The sequence below is a fragment of the Drosophila yakuba genome, chromosome 3L (assembly GCF_016746365.2).
Source record: "Drosophila yakuba strain Tai18E2 chromosome 3L, Prin_Dyak_Tai18E2_2.1, whole genome shotgun sequence".
Taxonomy (NCBI): domain Eukaryota; kingdom Metazoa; phylum Arthropoda; class Insecta; order Diptera; family Drosophilidae; genus Drosophila; species Drosophila yakuba.
In genome coordinates, this window is record NC_052529.2 from 20,661,650 (window position 1) to 20,689,633 (window position 27,984).

General features: G+C 43.1%; 2 protein-coding genes and 1 long non-coding RNA gene across 6 annotated transcripts; 2 read left to right on the forward strand and 1 right to left on the reverse strand.

Moving 5' to 3' along the window:
- The first annotated feature begins 24 nt into the window (after nt 1–24).
- Nucleotides 25–27,975, forward strand: LOC6534879 (chromodomain-helicase-DNA-binding protein Mi-2 homolog). 2 transcript variants are annotated; one of them, XM_002095515.4, is made up of 5 exons: nt 25–189; nt 21,775–21,851; nt 21,914–22,157; nt 22,240–27,690; nt 27,771–27,975. In XM_002095515.4, the coding sequence occupies exons 1-5, from the start codon at nt 153–155 to the stop codon at nt 27,908–27,910; spliced, it is 5,949 nt and encodes a 1,982-aa protein (XP_002095551.2). In that variant the 5' UTR covers nt 25–152; the 3' UTR covers nt 27,911–27,975. The 2 variants fall into 2 exon arrangements, with proteins under 2 accessions (XP_002095551.2, XP_015050896.2); XM_015195410.3 differs by lacking the exon at nt 25–189 and adding an exon at nt 21,666–21,690.
- Nucleotides 712–21,528, forward strand: LOC26535083 (RNA polymerase II elongation factor Ell). Of its 3 annotated transcripts, none has more exons than XM_039373530.2 (5): nt 712–1,090; nt 13,113–13,208; nt 13,267–13,610; nt 13,674–13,721; nt 15,490–21,528. In XM_039373530.2, exon 5 carries the CDS (start codon nt 15,815–15,817, stop codon nt 18,977–18,979), a length of 3,165 nt encoding a protein of 1,054 aa, XP_039229464.1. In that variant the 5' UTR covers nt 712–1,090; nt 13,113–13,208; nt 13,267–13,610; nt 13,674–13,721; nt 15,490–15,814; the 3' UTR covers nt 18,980–21,528. The 3 variants fall into 3 exon arrangements, with proteins under 3 accessions (XP_039229464.1, XP_015050897.1, XP_039229465.1); XM_015195411.3 differs by having other exon boundaries at nt 712–974; XM_039373531.2 differs by having other exon boundaries at nt 712–974; nt 13,118–13,208.
- Nucleotides 12,179–13,106, reverse strand: LOC120321389. The gene is made up of 2 exons (XR_005560986.2): nt 12,523–13,106; nt 12,179–12,462 (listed from the first exon to the last, which is right to left on the reverse strand). It is a non-coding gene; the product is annotated as an uncharacterized LOC120321389 (long non-coding RNA).
- Nucleotides 27,976–27,984: the final 9 nt, after the last annotated feature.

Sequence of the window (27,984 nt, forward strand, 5' to 3'; positions counted from 1 at the left end):
TTTTGTCGCTCTCCGCTCCGCCATATTTGTTAAAGCCGCTTACAACTGTCTATTTTTTTCTCGTCGTGTCTGTGTGTGCTTAATTATTTGTTGTGGAAATTAAGACAATTTCGTGTGCTCAAACAGTGTAAAAGTTACATTCGAGTGCTACAATGGCATCGGAAGAAGAAAATGACGACAATTTTCAGGGTGAGTGCATTGTTTCAGTCGGCCAAATATCGTCGTGAAAAAAAAAATCGGTCCGACTGTCGCTCGGTCAGGCCAAGAACCATGGTCATGTTCAAGAGCCGCAAAGCCGCGCAGCGTGCTGCGTCCCCTTCCCATTGTTTATTGTTGCCCGTTATCCCAATTGGTCATTGTCATTGGTGTACTTGTTATAAACAATAAATATTACAGCAATTTGTGAAATTTGTACATGTGTGGCGCGTTTTTTCGGGTCTTTTGCGCCTCTTCCATTCCACACATATTTATTATTTCATTTTTGTGTTCTCCCAATTCGCGAATGCTGGCAATATAGACATCCCACTCACTCATCAAAACATATGTTTTACATGGTTGTTTGGTAAAACAAAAATGGGAGCGGAACACGCTGACAATCGTTTAAAATTAAGATTTAGTTTAAGTTCTTTAGCATTTAAGACGTTTTCTCTACCTAGTGACAATTATAGTGGAAAGAAAATATATTTTTGTACACACTTATTGTGGTGTGCCCGTATAAGTAGTGTTATCACTCGATGTGTTATGGTATCACCAGAAAAATAGTGTGCCCCTATTGGGGCTCGTTGAGAATACCTAGACAGCCTCGTCTGCCACCATTTACATTCATTGTTGCTTGGACGTGGCAGCCATGACGTGATTTCTGAGTTTTTGTTAAAGAGATTACATTATTAATTGTAGCGAAAACTGTTAATTAAGGGGAATACGTGCATTACTCGCCACCGCCTACCGATTGCCAGTGTAAATCCACAAATCCAGTGCGTAATATATCCAACACAAGGAAATGAGAAAAAAAAGAAAGATAAAAAGTGTGTGCAAAAAATAAAAAACCTGAAATTACCACAAAATATGCATATAGATATATATAAATTGTGTAAGAAAGCAACGCGAAAAGAAAACGAAGCAATAATATGTGCATATATCTAAAGAAACGAAACAAAGATGCGTGGAATATTGTGGAAAATCTTGTCGCACTTCCACTGACGCACATACATATGTGATTTTTTTCCACTCCCCCTTCGCCGACGTGCTCTCTTGATTGATTTCTCCACTCTCTCGCGTAGTTGCGTCTCTGTGTGTGTGCACGCGCGCTCCAGCCAAACGTCGCCGTCGCCCCGTCTCTGTCGCACGTATATGAAAAAAAAAATTCACAGAAACCGACGCGTTTAAATTAAATGTATTTAAAAATACCAACAAAAATATAGCTACCGCAATGCAATGATACCAAAGTGCCTGAAAAACAACCAAAGTATAGCCTTTTTAACGAGTTTATCAAAATATGCCAACACACAAGTAAGATGAAGAAGAAGAAAAGTAGAGTGTGGGAAAGAGACGGTGACAAGAGAAGGGTGCCCCGACTCGCAAGGAAATTGCTGGAATGTAGTAGTAGTTCATAGGAAAACAGATAAACAATATGCCGCCGCCGTGTAACAAATAAGCAGCATTATCCATAGCCACCCCAATTTTGCATACAATTTATGTTAATTCGTTCGCAGCTGTTCCTCTTCTGTCTACACGCCTCTTCTCTCTTCTGTCCCTGCCCCCATTTTCGCCTCTCTTCTGCTTTTCCGTTCGACGCTGTTGCACTGTGGGCGTGTGTATGTATATGTATATGGAGTGCGTGCTTGTGGAAGTTATCCTAGAAAACAAGCGTGGGAGTAGAATTCAGTGTCTAATTTTAACACGTTTCCCTCCCCGTCCTTCTGTGCTCATTCTAATTGGATTCGCTGCCGTTATCCTTCGATATATCAATAGAAGGATGCAAAATTAGCTCTCTTTTTTATTTTCTCTCACGCTTGTGACGTCAGCATATGTTTGTTCTTCCCCCTTTATCTTTAACTTCATCATTTGCCGGTTCTGCTATTATTTTTCTATGGTTTACTGAGCTATGCAGTTAATCAAATTGTTTACTTTAACATTGCACTGCAATTTCCGATTTCTATACCACAAGTAAACAATAAAGAGTAATGCGACATTGCATAAATTACAAAAGCCTAAAGCGTGAGAGGGGGTGCACATGTATGAGTGCCACTATTTATGCAGTAATGCAACAATAAAAGGGTGTGAGAGGGAGAACAAGGTATCGGCAATGACGTATGTATTTTGCCTACGTACACAGAGAGAAAAACGCTTTGGCAATTTTTCAATTATCCTACGACTCAAGCACAAACCGATCAAAATAATTAATCATAACAATAATTGCCATTCCCAAAACATTGTATCTTTTGTTAAACTAAATATTCTATCAAAAGCTTCGCTGTTGCCGACTGCATAAATCTGCTTAAAAACCCATGTTTAACAACAACAACATTGCGCCAGTACAAATGAAATCAAAAATTCAATACAAGAAGTGAAAGTATACTGTGTGAGTATGTGAGCTGCATATACCGGTGTATTAGTGGCGATCTTACCTTGCTTTGGCGAACTACAACTTGCCATCCCGCTCGCACGCATTGCATTCAATCAAGCCAACAAGTGGTGCTTTTTTATATCCGCCATATATATATATATATATATATACTCGTATAATAGGTAAATGGTATGTGTGGGCTGGCATTTCGAAAAAAGTTTACTTGCGCTTAAAGACCACAAAACTTTGAAACATAAATAGGAAAGCAAATATTATTTTAGCTTTCAAATATGTTCATTTTATTCGAAAAACGCTCTCTCAAGTAGAACAACACCAGGTCGTTTCGATAATGGTATTTGTTGTTGTTTTCGATTTTGACATTTGACGCGTATTCTTCGCGCTCGCTCTATGTGGATCTCTCTCTTTCCAAGCGATTTGATAGGAGCGTGTGTGTCGCTCTTCCAAAGCGAAGGTGCTGTTGTATTCGGCTGAAGGCACACAAACACACATAAATACCGACAAAATCAGCCGCGTTTGACATTGATTACCGTAATACCTTTGGTTGGTCTGTCAGCCTGTGTGCCTTTTCAATATTTGTGCAACTGCTGGTTGTCTTGTTATTTTACCTATTTACAGTAATTGTCTTGTTGTCGCTTGGAGAGAAGGCCGTTATTTGTTTCAGATTATTCGTACACCAATGCACACACATTACTCGCACACTGTCACAACAACTAAAGCAGCAATTGATATTGTACATTTGTTGCTTTATTTTTTTTCCCGTTTTTGGAAGTCACCGCCACCGCAAACGAATACACATGCACCGGATTGTGAACGTGTTCATTTATTTTTAAAGCATTCAATGTACATACTTGTATGGGAATGTGAAAATTAATCGAAGCTAATCACCTGTTGTACTGATCACTTTTATCGATCTTTCCGTTTCATGCGTGTTTGAGTGTGTTAGAGATGGCTTTATGGTTGTTAAACTATTGAAATATACTCGATTGTTATCACGACGGTTACATTTTAAAGGGGATACTCACCTGTTTCGAATATTGTTAACGATTCTTCCAAAGATTTTCTTTTTAGTTTTTTGATTGATCTGATTAAAATGTATCTTAGCTTAATTACAGGGGAGGAAAATATTTAGGAAATAGACAATATTTTAAAGAGTATGATCATTGATCACCTTGCTCACCTTACTCCCTCTGCAATTAAATGTTTTTTAGCGTGTGAGGTGAAAGTGAAGGTCATTAATATTTGCATATGGAAATGATGGGATGAAAATGTTTACTCAGCGAAAATGCGAATCATAAATGGTCATATGGCAAATGCTGTTTCGTTTCGTCGTGATATTCGCTTGCCATCGGACGCCATTGTGGTTTCCGTTTATGCTTCTCTTTCGCGCTCTCTATTTTTCTCTCATTCTTGTTGTTTTTTTCTTTTAACAAAAACAAGGAGAATTGTTTTTGCCGTTTTTAAAAGCCTTAACTTAATTGGTTCAATAGTTTTGTAATTGTTATCGGATTCCGTTTGTGGCCCGCAGCGAAACCAAATTTGTGCTCGATTGCCACCGAATATAGGTTTATGTATGTTTTCTGGGCGTGTTAACAGAAAAACAAATAAAACAATGGCACGCGAATCTATTTGTGTCATATCCACGCCAAAGCATGCGTAATTGTGTCAGCAAATTTGTGTCGTTCCTGTTGTTTTATCGCATTAGCGAATGTAATCGAAGTCATCGGTTTAATCGGTTCTCTTTGCGCTTCACTATTGTCTAATTAGCCAATTAGTCGCTAGCTAAGCCAAGCCAATTCGATAGCGTGTACGCTCGGCATTGCCAACAGGGTGCATAATTGTTGCCAGCGACATTGCCAGCGCCCACTGTTTACAGTGGAGGTCACAATATTAGCAGAGAATTTCCAAATACTGTTGTTTTCAGATTTTGTCAGGAAAGCTAATGTTTAATCGAGAATGAAAGATAGTCTTAGTCAACATAAGGGAGATGTATAGAAAATGTAAGATCCATATATGAAAATATAGAATAACTTTCTTATGTCCGAAAGTGATGTTACGTATATATAATTTCTTTTAAATATTCAATGTGTGATTCACGATTTTTGGTTTTTTAAGCTTATATCCGCAAAGGGAATACAAAATATCAGATTAGAGAAACCCTAATAAAATGAATCATGGAATTGTTTTGGTGTGAAACTATTATAAGTATACATCTACAAACAATCGCAAACAAAATGGTTTTTAAATTTTTTAAAACATATGTATGTTTATAGACAAGTGTAGCATTGAAACATATTAGTTTGCAGTTTTTTGTTAATTATCGCAGATTTACTTTATTAACTACTTAAGTACACACAGTAAAGAACATTAGGATAATTGGCTGACCGCACCTGTACATTTGTGATTATTATTGTAATCCGTGGTTAACTTTGGCATAGTTTCTTATAGCTGAGAAACCAGAAAATAAAACCCAAAAAAACGACATTAAAATTACCACCAACCCAAGAGACAGAAATAAAAGTAGTTGACAGCAAGCCCTCGTTTTCGTTGTTATGGTTTTAGTTGGTAAAATTGTTGTTGTTGCAGTTGCTGTAGTTGTTGCCACCCGACTGGTTACATATTGCTACAGTTGTTGTTGCTCCCGCTTTGCGGCGGTAGTTATATATACGTATAGGTAGTTGTTGTAGTTGCGGTCGGTTTAGTCATACTCACGCTCGCCTATAATGTTTATATAATTTTTCGTATCTTTTATTTTTCACATGCATACCGCGCTAGGTTTTTTATGGCTTGTTTGTGGGTTGGGTTTTGGATTTTGTGCACTCAACTCTACTACGAAAGCTCAACTCGAGTGCTGTGTTTTTCTCTTCAAACTCGCTCTTTCGTTTCGATGGTACACAAAAAGTATTTGATAGGGAAACTAACCGCAACATAAATCGAGGCTGAAGCGATTTGTGCTGCCCAGCACAAAATGAAGCAACATTAATTAAAAAAATCGAATTTACATTTTGGTCTATGAGCTGCTGGAATATATTGATAAACTTGATTTCTAATGCACTCAACTGAAGATGACTAATACCCATATTATTCAGATATACTAGAATGAATAACTCGAAAATATATTTTTTTGTAATTACTACGCGGAATACAATAGTTTAACATTTAGCTTAAGGTTTCCGGTTAATTATTCCGTTTCTTGTGGCTATCTTCTAAATTTGTCATTAGCGAAACTGGGGCTCCTGGAGATTTTTGTCGCTCAATCGCAGTTCAGGTTCTATTTATATGCAAAGACCAGGGATGGCTAGGTCAACACTTTAAGATCTCTTGTCTTCTTGGGAACCATTCATTGCCTACTGCTTTGGTTTGACTTATTTTTTAGCCAACCTAAATGGCAACAGAGACCGGAAACTCTGGCAAATAGAAAATGGCAAGGTGATGGTCAAAGCTGACGCGTTTTTAAAGATACTTTTGATGTCTGCTTGTGTGTGAATGACACACAATAGGCTGTCATAGAATTGGAGTGTTCTGCGGAAGTTAATTAGCAACCTACTAATTAAGTGGAAAGAGAGAAAGGAAGCGAAAGCAACGCAGCAAGTGTTAATTAATCAAATTTTTTGAGCAAAATATTAGCTGCACTTGCATTTAAAGGCTCACTAGAGATGTTCACTGGAAATAAAAGTAAAGGTTAACAATGTCATTTTTAAGATCCCCAGCTATTAAAAAATACGTTCCTGCCGCTGCGCACAACTGTAATGCATTGGCAGTCGAAGATATAAATTAATCACAACTCTAATACAACAACCAATAAAGCAGCAGTAAAATTGGTTTAATGAAATATTAAAAAGTTGATAGTACGCTCAATTTGACTGACCTTCAGTAATTTAAAAGATATAGCCTCAGATACATACGTTTAAAAGTGTGTCCGTCCGTGTGCTGCATACATGTGTGCACGCATATACTATATACGTAATGTATATTCATTTTTTATAATGAAAGACAGCGGCTACAACAGCAACAGCAAGACCAACAGCAGCAACAGCAAATACAACAGATTCATAACAACCCAGAGAGGGAAATACCAGTCGGCAATCGCGACTCGCTCCGTTGGTGGTTGTTATTGTTGGTGTGGTTGTTGTTGTTATTTGGTTTCTTTCAAGTCCGTTTGTAGTCCAGTTCCAAATTGCCAACACTGTTGCTTACCGCTGTTTCTTTTTCATGAATACTCTGAAATAGGGTATCACGGGGGTATATCAAAGTATGCACCCATTTTGTGGAACATTTTCGCTTTCATTCATTCTTTTAGATATCAATTCTGCCATTACAAGTATAAAAGCCTGGTGCTTAAAAAAGGTATCCAAATCGATCTTTGGTTATTTTATGTTGTACATAACGCTAAGTGTATTATCAACTTCGACTTAATGGATACCTCCTTTCACGTTTCGTGTGTTTTGGTGTTGTCGGTCGCGTCTTGGCGCTGCTCCGATAAGAAGAAGAAATCCGAACTGAATCTGGGAAGACAAGTTTTCGAAGCAAACGAAGCCAAACCATCGTTGCCGCTCACTCTTCGCGGCACGGAATGGATCGTATCGAATCCGAATCCGAAACTCTGGCCTGGTTGTGTTTCTTTTTTTGAATGCCGAAGCCTTCTAGTCGAAACACCATCAACACCCCACCCCATCTCATCCCATCTCAATACCCCACACCACACCACTCCACACTACACTCTACTCCATCACTTGGCCACTTGAGTTGGCCATGTTTCGTATCGGGTTTTCCAGTGTTTCGGGCCTTTCGGGTGTTATTTGTTGGGGCTTTTTGCTTTCCGCTGATTAGCATGCATATGTATGTGTGCTGAAGATATCGCACTGGCTGCCAATCGACGACGACTTTGCGTTACGAAACCACATATAAAAACTTTTATTCGAAATTTAAATAAGTTTTGCCTCCGCTGCGCCACTTCTAAAGTGCTTTATTTATTTATTTTCGTCTTTTCTTGAAAATCAAAGAGGCTTAATTATTATTTAAATCGAATAGAGCCAAGTGATTAACGAAGACCTGTTAGCAACGGGCATCATTTTAGGGGATTTTTTAAGCCAAAGATTTATTCTGACTTTAAGTTTAACGTTAAGTCGGTGGGTTGAGCAATCTTGTACAAGGTTGTATTGAAATTAAATGTTAAATATTTTCCATGTCGGGTTGTAAATATCACATATATTACATGTAATTCCAAAAAAATAATCCCAAGATTTGGGCTTTTTTTGTTATCCCCGTTAATCGTAGGTTAAAAGCGTAGCTTATACTACATTCGTTGAAAAGTATGCAGCAGGTCAAAGGAAGCGTTTTCGACGCTATAAAGTATATATTGTTGACAGGATCACTAGCCGAGTCGATCTGGCTGCGTCCGCCCGTATGAACGTCAAGATCTGAAGAACCATAAAACCTAGAAAGTTGAAATTAGCATGCAGACTTTAAAGACTGATGCAAACATATTGGCCACGAACGACCACTCTAACGCTTACGAGCTAGACACGCCCTTATTTTACATTAAAAAATATTTTTTTTTATTCTGGTTCATTTCGAACTAGTGAGCCTGTTAAGTGATTTATTTGACCTATATCCATTATTCCCACAGCTAGCTGGGCCCATATTTGTCCAGTACCCATTTTCTGGCAACACCCTAGATTAATTCTAATATTAACTGAAAACGTGTTACCGCCAAAGGCAGCGTAAAAACCCAATGAAAACGTGTCCCGGTAGTTTTGTTTGCTTGACTCCCCCTTCGTGGGTGTTTTTCTGTTTAAATTTAAATTGCCTTTTATTGTCGAGTTTATTTGTTTTCGTGGCTGTTTCTTGTCCGGCTGATCGGTTTCAAAAACCAGATTCTACGGGAGAGGCAGCAGGCTCATTAATACAGGCCTCGTAGAAAACACACTTTAAAGTGGTTTGGTTGCTTGTGTTGTTTTAATCCGATTTTCTATACTTCGAACAGCTGGCTAAAAGCTTTCTTTATCCATCGACTTGGTGTGTTTGCTTTTTTTTATGTATTTCGTCTTCGCAGATAAGGTTGTCACGTAAATAAGCTCTTTAATACAACCAAAGTACCTAATCTAATCGCGGAGCACCCTACGTCGGGCGTACGTTGAAATTTCAATTTATGCCAATTCACGGTCAATGTTTTTCGTAACTCTTTAAATATATCAGCAGTATTGAAAGCTTTACGCATTTCCGTTTCACTTTTACGCTATAAAAAAGCAAATCGGAATTATGCAATGATCGGTCGTTGAACGAACAGCAGTATTGATTCTTCAGCTGTTAGCAGCTCCTTTTTGTATTTGTCATTTTAAATCGAGAATTTGGACGGGCTACAAGTTCAATGTACGAACTGTACTGCTTGTTCTCGATATATTTTGTGGCTGCTGTTGGTTATATATCACAGAGAGTTCAGTGCCTTTTGATAAGCTTAGGACGAATTGTGAATCATAGGTTATTAGTATTTTTAAGAAATTAAACTTAAGTGCATCCTTGAAACGCGTTTTGTATTCTACACATAACATGTAATTGCTTTCTTGAGAACCATTTAGGAAGCACGCCTAGTGTCTGCGTCAGAATTATAATTATTTTATATACCAGTAATTGTTGTAGTTAACTCTGTTGATTGTACAATTAGATCGTTTAAAGTTCGCTTCGTTGAATCGATAACAGTTTCTAAGCCTTCGATAAAGTTTTTAGTGGCATTTAACAGCATATAATATACCCCTAATTGATTCCACTTCGTATTTTATAGATCATTGAAGTTAATCTATATAATTTCAATTAGTTCTATGACACAAATGCTCACATACGAATCTAGTTATTGAACTTTATGGCTTAGTAATTATGTTTAAGCCTCCATATTAGTGCTTCCGATATGATTTATATTCGTTCACCGATTATTTAGATAAACAATCTTTTCATCGGTGGAACACTGTTGAAAATTAACCCCGGCAAACGGCATCTGAACTTCGAGTGAGGTACGACGGCATTTAGCACCTTTTTATTTTTACTTTTTATCGTGAAATATTTCCCACTCGATGTGTTGTGTGACTCACACACTTAAACAAATGCTGAGAGCGCATTTTGTGTTGTGGGTGCTGCCTTCTCTGTCGTTTTTGTTGTCGTTTTTCTGGACTATAAATAGACCATTTTATAATATTGCCATTTTATTATATAAAATAGATGTGGGTATATGAGATTCGGTTCTCTCTGCTCGATCTTTCTCTCCGTTTCAAAAATGCACCGATATGGCGAAAAACAATACGAAATATATATGTTTGTTAGGTCGTTCAATGTCCAAGGCATTTGGGATTCCCATGTGGGCAATTACCAATAAGGCGTGCGTCGGTTTGCCCGGAATCGCTTGCCCCATAAGTTCCCCAACTGTCCGATTCCCAGATCGGTTTGCACCATTATCGCCTGCTCCGGCAATTGATTATTCACTACGCACACTCGCACACCCTCAATATACTTACTTACCCGATTACATACATATATACATACATATATAATCGTTGTAGCGCCCCGTTTGGTGCATTTTTATTTAATTTCTCTTTAACTTTTAGTATGTGCAAAGTACATTCAGACCAGTTCCGATTTGAACATCACTTACTTTTGTAATTTTTTGCTTTTTAGAGTATTAGTAAATGAAGTATTAAGGCGAGAAATAAACGGTTTGAATGTTTCAAGAAAATTTATTTTAAAGTTGTTGACTACAGTGTGTTTCAACTTCATGTTTTAAATACTGCTAATAAAAGTTCAACTTCAATTCGCAAGGGTTTAAGTATAATTAATGGTCGTCATGTGCACAATAATTAACTTGAATTTTATGAGTCTCTCAGAAAGAAAGAAATGAATATGAATATATGAAATATATGAAATTAATAACAAACCTGCATTTATGCAGGTTCTAGGTGAGTTGGGATGTTTGGTCGTTTTTTTGCAAATGCACGACATCAATGTGATTTATAGTTACTTTTGGAAATCACTCCTACTGCAAGTGCAAACTTTCCCACAATCTCTCTACATATGCGTTTTTTATAAAACTTTCATCCACTTTCTGATAACGAGCTCCTATTTCATTTCTTCTGATAGCAAACGTTCGCTTTTCTTCATCTTTATGAAGGAGCCCTGGTCGGTTGTTTTATATCGATCAATTGTTCTGGTGACTGTGTGCGATTGTAGGTGGCAACCCTGGCGATCTGCAAAGATTTCCCATAAGGTACACCCCCAGAACTGCTGTATGTATATTGAAAAGAGGCAGAGAGGCCTGTCTCCGATGAGTTTCTTGTTCTTGCTGCCCCATTTCCTCATTGAGCATTGTTATCACCACCTCGCTCGTTTCTGTAAAGAAGTGTAGCACAAAGAAAACTGCTCGTGCACAGCTGACAGCTGCAACGTTCCACGAACAGAAGTGTGTAGATATATACATTACACAATGTACATACATTCGTGTGTACGTACGAGTGTGTCATCTATTTTCCAACCGTGAGATTATACATTTTTACATGTGTATGTATGATGTGCATGCACCTAGAGGAATGGATTGGATTGGTTTGGATTGTGCGGCGGGTTTAGGGAAGCGTGTTCACGTTCGAGAGCATGTGCGTTTTGTCTTCTCTTGAGCATTCCATTGCACACGTTTTCCACCATCTTTTCACAAAGTTTCCATTTATTGCACCTCGCAGCGAACGAGGGTATATGGTTTTGACGGAACTAAGCAGATTTAACTACAAGAATTTTTTTTTTATCGAATTGGTTAAAAAATCTTAACCGTAAAATTATTCATAAAAAAATATAATTTGAAAATTTGTAGAGAAACATTTTCGTCATTTATAAAATTGAATTAAAAAAAAAAATTTACACTTTTTATTATTAATATAACTGATCTTAGAAGAGAAACATACTCCACCTTTATCAGTCATGATTTACCATGTGTGCTCTACTGATTGCTAAGTATATTATAGTCGTGATCGTGCTTTTCCTACTTCTTCATTGTTTTCCTTTTTCCTTGGTTCCTTGGCGGTTTATGGCTCTTACTTCCTGCGACCATCTGTTGTCGAGGTCCTCGCATTTCCTTTTGCCTTTTCCTTTCCCCCTGACCCCGTGCCACCTTTTCCCATCCCTGCGCACTCCTCTCCTTAACTCACTTTGTGCTGTCGCAGTGCATTGGCCTTTCGGCGTTTTTCCCTCAATGCTATTTGAACAAAAACGAAACTTGAAATTATATTATGCTGCCTGCGCAGCGACTCCGCTGTTTTATATGCACAGTTTGAATATATTTCAGCTAATTTGTTTAAAGTTGGCTGCGATTTTTATTGTTACCAGGGCGTCCAGGGACATCAATGTAGTTACACTTGAGGCAAAGAAAAGATATACACATTTTCAAAATATAAGAAAAGCAGTGGGATAGGAAATAATAATCACGGGTATTATTGTATATGTTCATATATTTTTGTATTTTATTTTGTGTAAAAAACCAGTCCAGTAGTCTAATCAATATTTTCAAACCCTGTTACGGAATACATACGTTAATTGTACTAAAATTAAACCCGAATTTGAGTCTTAATTTTCATAAATGTCGTTCCACATCTATTATTATTCGTTTTTCATTTTAATTAAATTTAAATATGTTTAATTGTAGAGCTAAAATGTAGCTACAAACTGAGTTCTTATCATTGGCAAAATAAGGGTTTGGATTGTTATGGTAAGCTACATTATGGTGTAGCATTTTCGGATTTTCCTATCTTGTTGCTCTCGTTTGTAAGGCCGTTCGTCTGTATGCTTCTTTCTCCTTTACTCCCAAGGGCAGGTGTGCGCCCTTGACTATTTTACCTTACTTTTAGCCGCTGGTATGGGGAAAACGAAATAGAATTGTAGTTTCATTGTGAATACACAAGTACACCTACCTACGTACATATACGCGCGTGTCAGTGTGTATGTGTACGAGTATGTGGCTTAAAATTTCTAAAGAAAAACCAAGAACCGAGATAAGCCAGGCACACTTTATTTAACAAAAAACTGTAAAGACAAAAAACGGGCACGACGAAAATGCGAACAGTCAAAACAAACTCACGCACACATACTAGCACACTTACAGTACTTAAAAGTTAGAAGATCTGCGCTATGGTAAATCTACCCGAAAGCGGAAAATTTTCGTATGCAAAAATGTCAAAAGTGAACAAAAAATACCAAAAACAACAACGTCGGGCTAAATTATGACAGCGAATGTCGCGTGCTCTGTACTCGCGCTCTTTTTGCTAAGAGAACCTTGAGTTTAAGAAAGAGTAATGAAGCGGGAGTGAGAGCAACGAGATGAAAGAGCGAGTAACGTAAACACAAAACAGCTGAGCGTGGAAAACGTATGATCGCGAACGCGTAACGCAAAACAAGCCAAAAAACCCAAAAAATTGATCAACGGGAGAGTGGAAAAAAATACTATATCAAGTGAAAAGCAAAAATAAAATTCTAAAGTGTTTTCCTTTTTTTATTACCAAAGTGCAGAGTGAAATTAAGTCAAAGCAGTAACAAGGCAACGGAACAGAATTCAACAACACACACACGCTCGCACAGTATAGCAACAATCAACTCACAAGTATGCCAAACGAAGCCATAGACGTGATTTTATACTAAAATTGGTCACAATTTTGCAGCAACAAGAAGTCAACGTCAAAAATATAACGCTTATATCTCGATTGACCGATAAGTCCAGACCACCAAATCGATAACACGCATTTACCAACACTGCTGCGGCAAAAGAACAGAGCGAGTGAGCGTTAAAAACAGCTGATTGCGACTGGCACACGGTTGTTGCAGTCGTGCTGTTTTTATTTCTGTTTTGTTGGAACTTCTTCGCTGCAGCGATAAAGAGAGCGGAGCGAGAGAGGTAGAGCAGCACAAACTACTACGTGTGACGTGGTGTGGGGGCATACAGGTGGCAAAACAGCTGTTTTAACAGCAAAACCAATCTGTTTTTTAAAAGAATACATAATCAATTGTAAGTACGCCCGTGACTGTTTGCTTTTTAATCCGCCACTAAGCTGAATTATTATTATTATAGTACCGCCTGCAGTTTTCCAGCATGAAAACAAACACACACAACCAAAAAGTAAGCCTAGTCTATCTTATTTTTTCCATTTGCTAAGACGTGCCCAGATCACAAAAAGCTCACACGCGCAAAAAGAGAGCCAAAATTAAGAGATTGACGAGTGCCAAGTGCGCACATTAAAATATTGCAAACTTGTTTTCATTTCTGCCTGGCTTTGCCTGACTGCCAAAAACAAAAACAACATATTATACGGCAAGTGATACAAGGCACGTACGTATAAAAAAAAGAGAGAATCCAGAGAGCGAGAGTGGTCAGGTTAAGAGCAAAGTGATCTTCCACTCGCTACTTCCGCTCTCTCGCTTGTAATAAACGAGTGCAAAGAGAGCAATAGCAGCAGCAGTAGCAACAACAACAACATCAGCAGCAATCGACGGGCAACCACTTGAAAGCAACTCGTTTCGATTTCATTTAGCAGATACCTTTTGTACGTTGATTAAGATACCTTGGCACACACAGACGTACTACAAAAGAAGAGAAGGCAGCCAAAAACTGCACTTAAAAATCACAAAATACACTTGATAAATTCCAAACAGTTCTCCAAATAAAAGTACAACAAAATCCACTTGACCAAAAATGTCTTGAGTAAAAGTGTCGCATACGCGTAGAGCGTACGTATAATTTAGATATAGATATATGTATTATGTGTGTCCGCCAGCCAATACAAAAGAAGCACAAAAAGTGGTTAAAAGGCATTAAAATCAAACAATATTTAAAGTGCTGAAATTTAGTGTGCGTGTGCAAAGACTTAAGTGTACAAGTATGCGTGTGTCAGTGCACACTGCGATAGGCAAAAACGTACTTATGTATCTATGTGCAACTAAAAAATATAATAAGCAGAGTCAGTGCCAGTAAAATATATAAAAATCAGCGTACAAACACAGATGATTTTTAGCGAAAAGCGAAAAGAAAAAAAGATCGAGCAGCAGCAACAACAAAATTGACAAAAACAACAAGAGTCGCAGAGAAGCCAATCAAACCAGCAGTTGTCTCGCTTCAACGCTCTTGCTACGATCGCCGTATGAACGAGTGAGAGAGCGTGAGGCCAGTCACGGACGTGTGCGAGCGGAGCAGAGCATTGATTTTCTGTCTTTGATTTTGCTTATGACCTGAGGTGCTCTCTTACATATATATAAACACCATCATCCAGGCAAACAGAAGGCGATTGTGAGCAAGAGAGAGAAAGAGCATGCAACACACGTTCGCACTCACATATTGACACCTGGCGCAGGAGTCGCTGCTTGCGGCACTTTCAACTAAATAAAAAAAAATAGCAACAAAAGCAACAGTGAGAGAGGAGAGCAAAGTAGTAGCCTTCCCCCACCTCCCTCGCTCAGTAGTAACATTAAAAAGAAGCAACAAAAACAGGGACAAGAGAGCAAAAATACATGCCTACCTTAACCCAATTAAAATACCATATTATTTAACAAAAGAAATTGTGTTATGTGCAAGCAACACATATACAAAGAGAGCGATCGAGCGAGCGAGAGAGAGAGAATATGACTTTTTGAAAGTGTAAAATTTAAACATTTTTGCGTTTGCCATACGGAAGTGAAATTCTTACAGCAAATACAAAGAGAGCCTGCATTCGTTAAAAAAGAAAATTTTTCATATAAGCTTAGCTTTAATAGTCATCGAAAAAGAGAGCCTTTAAAGTTAGTTTAGTTGTGTCAGTTAATAAGAGAGCGCTGTGCATGTGTGTCACGTCTTAGCAACAACGTAAATTTCCGTTACGATTACAACATACTAAAATCAAGCAATATTTGCACAGAATCAACAATAACTACAAAAAACATAAGCATCCAGGAGAGAGGAACTTCCAGTGGCAGCTTACCCAACTCGACTTCCACAACGAGTGCTTCCCGTCCTTTTCACGAGATCAACGAAACCGTCGACCACCTTCCAGACAACAAAAACCAGCACAGCCCAGCCCCTTCCACGATTTCCAAGCTGGCCCAACCAACACAACCAAGTGCAACCTTCCAAACAACAACTACTACTGATCCGATCCATCATAATCCATTTCATCCATATTCCGGAAACGATCGAGGGGCTATCTAATTGCTATCTAATTGGCGGCTAGCTGCGTGCACGTTATGACCAATTCGATTGCGTCAACGAAATGCCTGCCCAATGCACTATCGACCGGCAATTATGGAATGTCTCAGAGCCACCGTTACACCGATGATAGCAAGGAGTACATCATCGTCAAGCTCACCGATTCTGCCTTCCGTGCGATCGAGGAATATCAGCGCGATGACAACGCCAAGCGCCTGCAACCAGGCCAACGGGCCAAAATCCAATTTGTGGGCAACACGGGTGTCATCCAGTTCCCGCGACCAGCGACGGATGCTAATGGCATCCCTAATGCTAATGGCAATAGCAGCGACGCGACCGGAGCAGGAGGAGGAGGTGGTGGCCGAAAATTTGATTTTACCATCAACAATATGGAGGGAACACTTGAGTGTGTTCAGCAGCAGCAACAAAGCCTCGGAGTCCTCGGAGCAGTCACCCTGCGAATGCGAATCAATGCCAATGACGATGTCTACGATACGACACGCGAAAAAATGGCCATTGCCGAGGAGACGGAGAAGAGCAAGTGCATCAGGGAAATTAAGCCGAATCAGTCGGATATCGGGCGTAAGGTGAAGAAGCCGCCATCAGCAATCCAATCCTCCTCCGTATCCGCCTCCACCGCCTCAGCCTTCTCCTCCTCCAACTCCGGTTTGACGACGACAGCATTTCATCATCACAGCAACAGCAACAACAGTGGGAACAACAACAACAACAACAGCAGCAGCAGCAATAGTTTTAATAGCAACAACCATAGTCGTAAGTTAGGTTCATCGCCATTTAATGGCCTAGGCGTAGGATCCAGCAGCTCCTCCAGCGCGTTTGCCTCGCGTTCGCCCAATCCCAGCACGCTGGGCGCCAGCGGCACAGTCAATGGCTCTGGCGTTGGTGGTGGTCGCTATGGTGGTGGAGCAGCCTCCTCGCTAGCTTCCACATTCGCCAACGGCATCTCGCAGGGCTACAATAACCTAAGCGGCAGCTCGCCAAGAGACTCGATGACAGTAGGAGTATCAGGTGCGCCTGCCTCAACAGCCATCTCCTCACGCAACAAGATGCCAAGCGGAGGCCTCACCTCCTCCAACTCCTCTTCGTCCTCCAGGAGTGCCAATAACAAGTCGTCGGGCGGCAACAAGATGTCGGATGTGTCCAGGCGCAATATACGCGAACGGCTTATCCATCTACTGGCCCTTAAGGCCTTCAAGAAGCCTGAGCTCTTTGCACGGCTGAAAAACGAGGGCATCCGGGATAGGGAGCGTAACCAGATCACCAACATACTCATGGACATTAGCACCATGTCGCACAACACGTACAATCTGCGTCGCCAGATGTGGAACGATGTGGACGAGAACTGGCCCTTTTTTAGCGAACAGGAGGTGCAGCAGCTAAAGCGACGCAAGCCGCAAAATCTGACACCGCCAATGAGTTCAGATGCGGGTAGTTCAACGTCCGGCCAGAGTCCTACATCGACGCACACAGGCAGTCCGCCACCGTCTTCAAGTAATAGTGGTCCCGGAGGAGTCGGAGGGGGCGCAGGCGGTGGAGGCATGAAGCGGACCAGCCTCGAGTACGACGAGACCATGTTCAGCACTGTTCAGCCCAAGAAGCAGCGCATCAGTCACTACAAGAAGGACACTCCGCCCTCGGGGACGTCATACTCTTCTGGCGCGGTATCGATGTCCCTGGGTTCCTCTGCATCCAATCGGAACCGCTATACGCCGCCCCAACGCCAGCCTGGTCCATTGGATGATCACAGCACAAGTGACCTTAGCTACAATGTGCTGGATAACATGGAAGAGTTTATGAGCTCCACGGCAGCGGCGACGCAGCCATCTATGGAACAGCAGCATCATCCGAGAAGCAACAGTAGTAATAGTAGGCGAGGCAGCTCCTCGTTGGCGGGCACCAGCAATGGAGGCAACAACAAGGATAAGCGGAACTCTACGGGCAGCAATTCAAGCAGCTCCAGTGGCTATGAGACGCAACAGGATCGCCAGCGGACAACGGCGTCAATGTCGTCAAACCGCAGCAGCACCAAATCCTCATCCGCCTCCTCTTCAACGACGCCACCGAAGCTTGCGGCTAGTTTTGTGCCGGCGGCCGCCTCTGGATCCGCTTCCGGTTCCAGCAAACAGCGTATGCCGCCCCAGCAGAGCGACTACAACTCGTACAACAGCAAAAACGGGCAACATGCGGCCTCCAACAGCAAGAAAAGGACGAGTAGCAGTGGTCCTAGTGGTGGATCGAATGGCCAGCGTCAAAGAAGTGCCAGTGCTTCTAATTCCGGCTATCAGCAGGTGCCGCCACCCTTGTCGTCAGCCTCGTCCAACTCGCGATCGTCCCTCCAGCAGCAGAATCAGCACCAGAAACAGCAGCAGGTGCAACAGCAGCAGGCGCCGCAGCAGCAGCATAATCATTACCATCAGCAAGCCAAGCATCCGTCGCCCTCGCAGCAGTTGGCTGCTGCTGCCCATGCCTATGCCCATGCCACCGCGGAGGCGGACTCATCCTCTATGCCGCGCTACGACTTCAGCCAATACGTGCCCATCCAGACGCTGGAGGTGCGGCGGCGTTACAAGACTGAATTCGAAAGCGACTACGATGAGTACCGCAAGCTACTGACGAGGGTCGAGGATGTGCGCAATCGTTTCCAGGACTTATCCGAGCGTCTAGAGAGCGCTAGGCGCTGCGACAACGGATACGGGGATTACGATCACATCAAGCGGCAGATTGTCTGCGAGTACGAGCGGATCAATAACGATCGTACCATCGGAGAGGACAAGCAGCGGTTCGATTATCTGCACGCTAAGCTGGCACACATCAAGCAGCTGGTGATGGACTATGACAAGACTTTGATGAGTGCCACGACGGCGGTGGCGCCCTCGGAAGTGGTTATTCCTCCAGCGCCCGATCCAGCTGCGGCGGGGGCGGCGGCCAGGTTAGCTGAGCAGCAGAGGAGGCAACATCATGCCGTGGAGACGATAGAACAGAAGCAGCAAAAGCAAAGACACTATCCCCAGCAGCAGCAGCAGCCACATCAGCAGCATAATTTACAGCAGCAACATTCACAGCAACAACAGAATGTGAGTAACTCGGATGACAGTTCGGACAGCTCGGATTCAAATGATGATGACGACGAGGACTGCGATGATTCCAACTCCAATACCGATGATGACGAGGCACGCTACTGATCCAGATCCTGCTGGGACTACTTCGATGAGACCATCCGCAGATTCCCAATGTAAAAAGGCAAAACAAGCAAGAAACTATTATAAATACAACACTATTATAGTAAAAACGTAAAAAAAAATACAACAAACAAATCATCAAAACGGAGAAAACACCAACAAACAAACGTTCTTTAAGAAATTGTACTACAAGCAAACAAAAAACCTTCAAAAAAATGTTGAAATTATGTTAACAAAAAACAAAAACTAAACAAAAAATACAATCTTTCGAGTAAAATAATTTTTATTACATTAAAAACGAGGGTAGGCGGCGGGCCAGAACTGCTGCCACCGAATTCTACATATATATAATACATATATGAACTATATATACATAACAAAAAGCCAGAAGAAGACGATATGATGAGGAGGAAACAAAATCAATATTTTTAAAAGCAACGGCAAAAGCAAGAAAATTATATACGAGTTGTAGACTTAATTTTTTGTTGAGCATATTGAGCAGCTTAAGTAACTAAATGAAAACGAAAACACATGTTTTTCCTTGCGTTTTGTGTGTAATAATTATTATTATTATATTATTATTAATATCAACATTTAAATATAGCGTGTATGTTTTTCGTTTTTAATCTAGACTCTTCTTATTTTTATTCTTGATTTTGTTTAACATTTGTTACAAACGGCAAACACTCACCTCACCTCACACAGGAAAAGTCCACAAAAAGGGATCACACGACACACACACACTACACTGCACAGGACTCTACTCATCAACAAAACTTCTGCATTTTCGGGCATAGCTTTTGTTTTAGATTTGTGTTTAGAAATGGAGAGATTGAGAGCGATGTAGCGAGCGAGTGGGCCAGCAAGTGTCCCCGCTGCTGCCGACTGCACGTACCCGATGTCCTGCATCCAGGACACTCATATACATATGTACTGGTACTGGGGACTGGGTACGAGTAGAGTTAACTGATATTGAGCCAATGTTTGCCTAGGCCTACGATGACCACAACTGAACAGCGTGACCAACCGACAAACAGACAGATAGACACACTGGGAGAAAAAGAGAGCACCACAGAAAAAGACCTGAAAATCAATTGCAATTGGTTGGGGAGGTAAAAGGTTATTGGATAAATTCGGCCTGTTATTCATATTTTAGTTTGGCAAGGCATTTTAAAGATACAATTAACTTATGATTGGTACCAAATACGTATTGGTTTGAAACTTAAGATAAGAACAATATAACAGGCAAAACCTAATTCAAGTTGTTTGTAAACGATGAAGCGATATAAGCTCCTGAGCCGATTTCTTAGGCTTCAATTTCGGACTTGTTGCCGCTTCATCGTTCACAACCGGCTCGATGTTACCAATCCACATTAAATATGCAAGAATGTGTATAGAAAGATTTCCCTTTGGTGGTGTTGCATGCGGGCGTGCCTCTAAACAATAGACTGAACTTTTAAACGGCTTGTGTAGAGAAAATTCTTGTGTTTTATCGATAACTAGTTAATTTGTTATATATTTTTGTGTTTTACCAATACACAGGGTTTTGTTTTTAGCCAACAGCTGCGGCAGTACCTTTCCAAAAGTTAAAATATTGAAATCTTCAGAAATATAGACATTTTCCGAACTGAGACGAAGACGGAGACTTTATTTATATTCATATTATTTGCGGCTTTAGACTAGTTATTGCTCAAAAACTATGAGAGGACTAATAGAAATGATATACTTAATGGTTGTATCACAGCTATGGCGACCCCTTAAGTTGTTTGCTTTTAGTTTTAGGACAACTTTAAACGCGTTACAAAAGCTTCCTTAAATAAAATAATAATATCGAACTAAAAAAAAACTGAGAAGAGATGAATAAAGTCGCTTGATAATTATCAAATTATTTGCTGAAACTCTAGTGTCCAAAATGATAAAGATATAGGAAGATGAAACGAAACAAAGAACTTTAAGAAATAACACGAAATTGGAGAAAATCATGAAATTTTAGCTATTTCGTTGCAATATTTTTTATATACGATATTTAAGTAGTAGGGGATGAAGAACAGATGGAAGGGAAAATCAAATGAAACATTGAGATCAAGTTGCAAAAATCAAGCGTTTAAAATCGATTCGTAGCAATTACAACAGAAAACAAAATCATATATACAATTTATATACAAGAAACAAACAAAAAAAAAACACTAAATATATACAAAATATATATATATACGACATTGACATTTGATAAGCAACAAAAGAAACTTACTAGTTTTATACAAATGCCACGCCCTCATACATGAATACGCCCTCAAAACTCACACACCAAACACACCAACACACTAGACAACTAATACAGCAATTAAAAAAGGAACTTATTAACGATTACTGATTGTGTAAGCCGAGAATAGAAGAAGAGTAAACCAGATCAAGAGACATGAGAAAAATATTATTATTATTATTGTACATCTTAAGAGCAAAACCGCTGACAAGACCAGCAGAATGAAAAATCTTACAAAAAAAGAGATATTGTTATATACTAGTAATTATTAAGACCACAAACAACAAAAGAAGAAAGATGAAAAAACTTGACAAAAAAAGCAAAAAATAGAATCAAATAAAATATTGAATCGAAAAAACTATGTTTTTCTCTGTTGGCTTCATTTTGATTCTTGTTTCCGCCACCTATTGACCACCAATCATTGGTTGAAGCTCCTTGAACATGAACCACGGTAAATGCAGGTCGCCTTCCATAGCGATCTTTATATTGGGATATCACTAATCGTAACTATTCCTTAATCCTCTGATCACTCTAGAAGAAGAAGAGGCCCAGGAGGACAATGCACCTGCGGCGGAGCTATCCAACGATTCCGACGCGCCTCTGAAGCCGAATGTAAGTAGTTCTATAAGTTATAATCGTGGTATATAGATGTAAACCTGCTTAATACCCATCAGAATGACGAGGACGACGACTACGATCCGGAGGACAGTCGCAAGAAGAAGAAGGGCAAGAAGCGCAAGACCAGGAAGGGCGAGGAGAAGGGTCGCAAGAAGAAGAAGCGCAAGAAGAATGAGAGCGAGGAGGACAGCGACTTTGTCCAGCACGATGAGGAGGTGGAGTACCCCAGCACCTCCAAGCGCGGCCGGAAGCGCAAGGAAGAGAAACAGGCCGCCAAGGAAAAGGAGTCGGCATCATCCGGTAAGAAATAGGATTGTTGATAGTGTAGTTACCAAGTGATATATGTAAAAGAGGGATTACCTAATTTTTTCACGCATTTTAGGAATGCCATCTGTGGAAGACGTGTGCTCGGCCTTTAGCGTCTGCGATGTGGAGATCGAGTACAGTGAGGAGGAGTTGCAGAGCCTGACCACCTACAAGGCTTTCATGCAGCATGTTCGTCCGATTCTGCAGAAGGAGAACCCCAAGATTGCGGCACCAAAACTAATGATGCTGGTGGCAGCCAAGTGGCGTGAGTTCTGCGAGAGCAATCCGCATATTCAGCAAGAGGGTGGTGCCGCCGGCTCTGGTGCATCCGCTGGCCAGGCGCGCAGTGTGGCGGGCGATGAACCGGAAGAACCTCGATCATCGCGTTCCTCGCGCAACGAGAAACCGGACGACATTTACGAGGAGGCCGTTGAGGAGGAGGAAGAAGAGGAAGAGGAGGAGAAGAAGCCGCGTCGCAAGCGCAGTGGACGTGGTAAAAAGGGACGTCGTCCTTCCGGCAAGGTGCCCACTCTAAAGATCAAGCTGCTCGGCAAGCGCAAGCGCGATAGTTCAGATGAGGAGCAAGATGCTAGCGGTGCATCGGAACGCGATTCGGACCTTGAGTTCGAACGGATGCTCCAGAAATCGGATGACAGTGCCGATGAGAAAGAGGCTCCTGCCTCCTCCAAGGCGGACAACTCGGCACCTGCTGCCCAGGACGATGGGTCAGGAACTCCAGTTGTGCGCAAAAAGGCCAAGACCAAGATCGGCAACAAGTTCAAGAAGAAGAATAAACTCAAGAAAACTAAAAACTTCCCGGAGGGCGAAGATGGCGAGCATGAGCACCAGGACTACTGCGAGGTGTGCCAACAAGGAGGTGAGATCATTCTGTGCGACACCTGCCCTCGGGCATATCACTTGGTGTGTCTGGAGCCAGAGCTGGATGAACCGCCAGAGGGCAAGTGGTCATGTCCGCACTGCGAGGCTGATGGAGGTGCTGCTGAGGAAGAGGACGATGATGAGCACCAGGAATTCTGTCGCGTGTGCAAGGATGGAGGCGAGCTGCTGTGCTGCGACTCCTGTCCCTCTGCCTATCACACGTTCTGCTTGAATCCGCCATTGGACACTATACCCGATGGCGACTGGCGCTGTCCCCGATGCAGTTGCCCTCCGCTTACTGGCAAGGCTGAGAAGATCATCACCTGGCGATGGGCACAGCGTAGCAACGACGACGGTCCCTCCACCTCAAAGGGATCAAAGAGCAGTAACTCTCGAGTGCGCGAGTACTTTATCAAGTGGCACAACATGTCCTACTGGCATTGCGAATGGGTGCCGGAGGTGCAACTAGACGTCCATCATCCGCTCATGATCCGTTCGTTCCAGCGCAAGTATGACATGGAAGAACCGCCCAAGTTCGAGGAGTCTCTGGATGAGGCAGACACCCGTTTCAAGCGTATTCAGCGGCACAAGGATAAGGTTGGCATGAAGGCTAACGATGACGCCGAAGTGCTGGAGGAGCGATTCTACAAGAATGGCGTCAAGCCGGAGTGGCTCATTGTTCAGCGTGTAATCAACCATCGCACCGCAAGAGATGGCAGCACCATGTATCTGGTGAAGTGGCGCGAGTTGCCCTATGACAAGTCCACCTGGGAGGAAGAGGGTGATGACATCCAGGGTCTGCGACAAGCAATTGATTACTATCAGGATCTGCGTGCTGTTTGCACCTCGGAGACCACTCAGTCCCGCAGTAAAAAGAGCAAGAAGGGTCGCAAGTCCAAGCTTAAGGTGGAGGACGACGAGGATCGCCCGGTCAAGCACTACACTCCGCCGCCGGAGAAACCAACTACTGATCTTAAGAAGAAGTACGAGGATCAGCCGGGTTTCTTGGAGGGCACTGGCATGCAATTGCATCCCTACCAGATCGAGGGTATCAACTGGTTGCGCTACAGCTGGGGCCAGGGCATAGACACCATCCTGGCTGACGAGATGGGTCTGGGCAAAACCATTCAGACGGTCACTTTCTTGTACTCTTTGTACAAGGAGGGTCATTGCCGCGGCCCCTTCCTCGTGGCCGTCCCACTCTCGACACTAGTGAACTGGGAGCGTGAGTTTGAGCTGTGGGCTCCGGACTTTTACTGCATCACGTATATCGGCGACAAGGACTCGAGAGCGGTTATACGGGAGAACGAATTGAGCTTCGAGGAGGGCGCCATTCGTGGTAGCAAGGTTTCGCGTTTGCGAACCACCCAGTATAAATTTAATGTACTGCTGACTAGCTACGAGTTGATCTCCATGGACGCTGCTTGTCTAGGCAGCATTGACTGGGCGGTGCTCGTAGTGGACGAGGCCCATCGGTTGAAGAGCAACCAGAGCAAGTTCTTCCGTATCCTGAACAGCTACACTATTGCCTACAAGCTTCTGCTGACCGGAACACCGCTGCAAAACAATCTTGAGGAGCTATTCCATCTGCTTAACTTCTTAAGCCGCGACAAGTTTAACGATCTTCAGGCCTTCCAGGGCGAATTCGCTGACGTTTCGAAGGAGGAGCAGGTTAAACGCCTGCACGAGATGCTTGGACCGCACATGCTGCGTCGCTTGAAGACGGATGTGCTGAAAAACATGCCCTCCAAGTCCGAGTTCATTGTGCGTGTCGAACTGTCTGCCATGCAGAAGAAGTTCTACAAGTTTATCTTGACCAAGAACTACGAGGCTTTGAATTCGAAGAGCGGTGGTGGCTCTTGCTCACTGATCAACATTATGATGGATCTGAAGAAGTGCTGCAACCATCCGTATCTCTTCCCCTCAGCCGCAGAGGAAGCAACCACCTCTGCCGGAGGTCTCTACGAAATTAATTCGCTGACCAAGGCCGCTGGAAAGCTTGTTCTGTTATCCAAGATGCTGAAGCAGCTGAAATCGCAAAACCATCGTGTGTTGATTTTCTCACAGATGACCAAGATGTTGGACATTCTCGAGGACTTCCTTGAAGGCGAGCAGTATAAGTACGAGCGAATTGACGGTGGCATCACAGGAACATTGCGTCAGGAAGCCATTGATAGATTTAATGCCCCTGGAGCCCAGCAGTTTGTCTTCTTGCTCAGTACTCGAGCGGGAGGATTGGGTATTAATTTGGCCACGGCCGACACTGTCATTATCTACGATTCCGATTGGAATCCCCACAACGATATTCAAGCCTTTTCCCGAGCCCATCGTATTGGCCAGGCTAACAAGGTGATGATCTATCGATTTGTGACTCGAAATTCCGTGGAGGAGCGCGTTACCCAGGTGGCCAAGCGAAAGATGATGTTGACTCATCTTGTGGTCCGTCCGGGAATGGGCGGTAAAGGCGCAAACTTTACAAAGCAAGAACTGGACGATATCCTCCGTTTCGGTACCGAAGATCTTTTCAAGGAAGACGACAAGGAGGAGGCTATACACTACGACGACAAGGCAGTGGCCGAGCTGTTGGACAGAACCAACCGCGGTATCGAGGAGAAAGAGTCCTGGGCCAACGAGTATTTGTCCTCGTTTAAGGTGGCCTCGTACGCCACCAAAGAAGAGGAGGAAGAAGAGGAGACGGAGATTATCAAACAGGATGCCGAGAACTCTGATCCGGCGTACTGGGTGAAGCTGCTTCGCCATCACTATGAGCAGCACCAGGAAGATGTGGGCCGCAGCCTGGGCAAGGGCAAGCGCGTCCGCAAACAGGTCAACTACACAGACGGCGGCGTTGTGGCTGCAGATACTACGCGGGATGATTCCAACTGGCAGGACAATGGCAGCGAGTATAACTCAGAGTATTCAGCTGGCTCCGATGAGGATGGCGGAGACGATGACTTCGATGACCAAAATGGCGGCGAGAGAAAGGCCAAGCGGCGGTTGGAGCGTCGCGACGACCGTCCATTGCCTCCACTTCTGGCCCGCGTGGGTGGAAACATTGAGGTGCTCGGTTTTAATGCCAGACAACGCAAGAGCTTCCTTAATGCCATTATGCGGTACGGAATGCCGCCGCAGGATGCCTTCAATTCGCAGTGGCTGGTACGGGATTTGCGTGGAAAATCGGAGCGCAATTTCAAGGCGTATGTTTCTCTGTTTATGCGGCATCTTTGCGAGCCGGGAGCAGACAATGCCGAGACCTTTGCCGATGGTGTGCCGCGCGAGGGACTATCCCGCCAGCATGTGCTCACCCGCATCGGTGTGATGTCGCTTATTCGCAAGAAAGTACAGGAATTCGAGCATATTAACGGATACTACAGCATGCCGGAGCTCATTCTCAAGCCGTGCGAGCCTGTACGATCGGCCCTAAAGCAGGATGTGGCGGCACTCGAAGCTCCGCCTGCCGGTGGAAATGTCGACAAGAGTGCTACTACCAGCAATAGCGTCACTCCAGCCACCAGTGCGGCACCTAGTCCGGCGCCAGCCTCGGAGAAAGGTGAAGACAAGGACAAGGACCCTGAAAAGGAGAAGGATAAGACCCCGGCGGATAAGGGCGAGGTGAAGCAAGAACAAGACGCTGAGGAGGACAAGAAGCCCGGGGATGTCAAGCAGGAGAACCCATTGGACGAAGCCTCCGGCGATACAAAGCCCAGCGACACGGAGGTCAAAACCGAGGTGGCTAAGACAGAGCCCAAGGAGGAGGCCAAGGAACCGGAGGTAAAGGAAGAGCCTCAGACCGAAGAGAAGGAAAAAGAGAAGGTGGAGGAGAAGAAGCCAATACCACCGACGACAGTGATTGACGACGACGATGACGATGTGATGATTGTCAAGGAGGACGGTGAGCTAGAAAAGCCCAGTGCCAGTTCACCCAAAGATCAGAAGGCGGTAGCAGCTGCTGCTGCCACTGCTACTGGAGCCACTGGCAAGGGAGTGGAGGACAGCTTGGAGGTGCTAAAGCGCAAATTTATGTTCAACATCGCCGATGGTGGGTTCACCGAACTGCACACTCTGTGGCTCAACGAGGAGAAGGCTGCCGTTCCTGGCAGAGAATACGAGATCTGGCACCGTCGCCACGACTACTGGCTGTTGGCCGGAATTGTCACCCATGGCTATGGCCGTTGGCAGGATATCCAAAACGACATTCGTTTCGCGATTATCAACGAACCCTTTAAGATGGACGTTGGCAAGGGCAACTTTCTGGAAATCAAAAACAAGTTCCTCGCCCGGCGTTTTAAGCTGCTGGAGCAGGCGCTGGTCATTGAAGAGCAGCTGCGGCGAGCGGCCTACCTCAATCTCGCGCAGGACCCCAGCCACCCGGCTATGTCTCTTAACGCCCGTTTCGCTGAGGTCGAATGCCTAGCTGAATCGCATCAGCATCTAAGCAAGGAATCGCTGGCGGGTAACAAGCCCGCAAACGCTGTATTGCACAAGGTGCTCAACCAGCTCGAAGAGCTGCTCTCGGACATGAAGAGCGATGTGTCCCGACTGCCAGCCACCCTGGCCCGCATCCCACCGGTGGCGCAGCGGCTCCAGATGTCCGAGAGATCGATTCTTTCCCGCCTTGCGGCCACCGCCGGAAATGCTTCTAATGCTGGTGAGTCTTGCTTCAAACGTTTTAGTACGTAAACTGTCCTTTAATTTGATTGTTCAATTGTTATTTTATTTCTGTTACAGCTCAATTGATGGCACAATTCCCGGCTGGATTCCAGGGCACAACATTGCCAGCATTCACGAGCGGACCGGCTGGCAACTTTGCCAACTTCCGGCCACAGTTCTCGGTGCCCGGCCAGCTATCGAATAATTCCGGCGTCTAGGCATCTCCTCAATATCTATGTTAAGAGCATTCGTATTCCATGCAAATATACTTTACTCAAGCTAAGAATTTAAA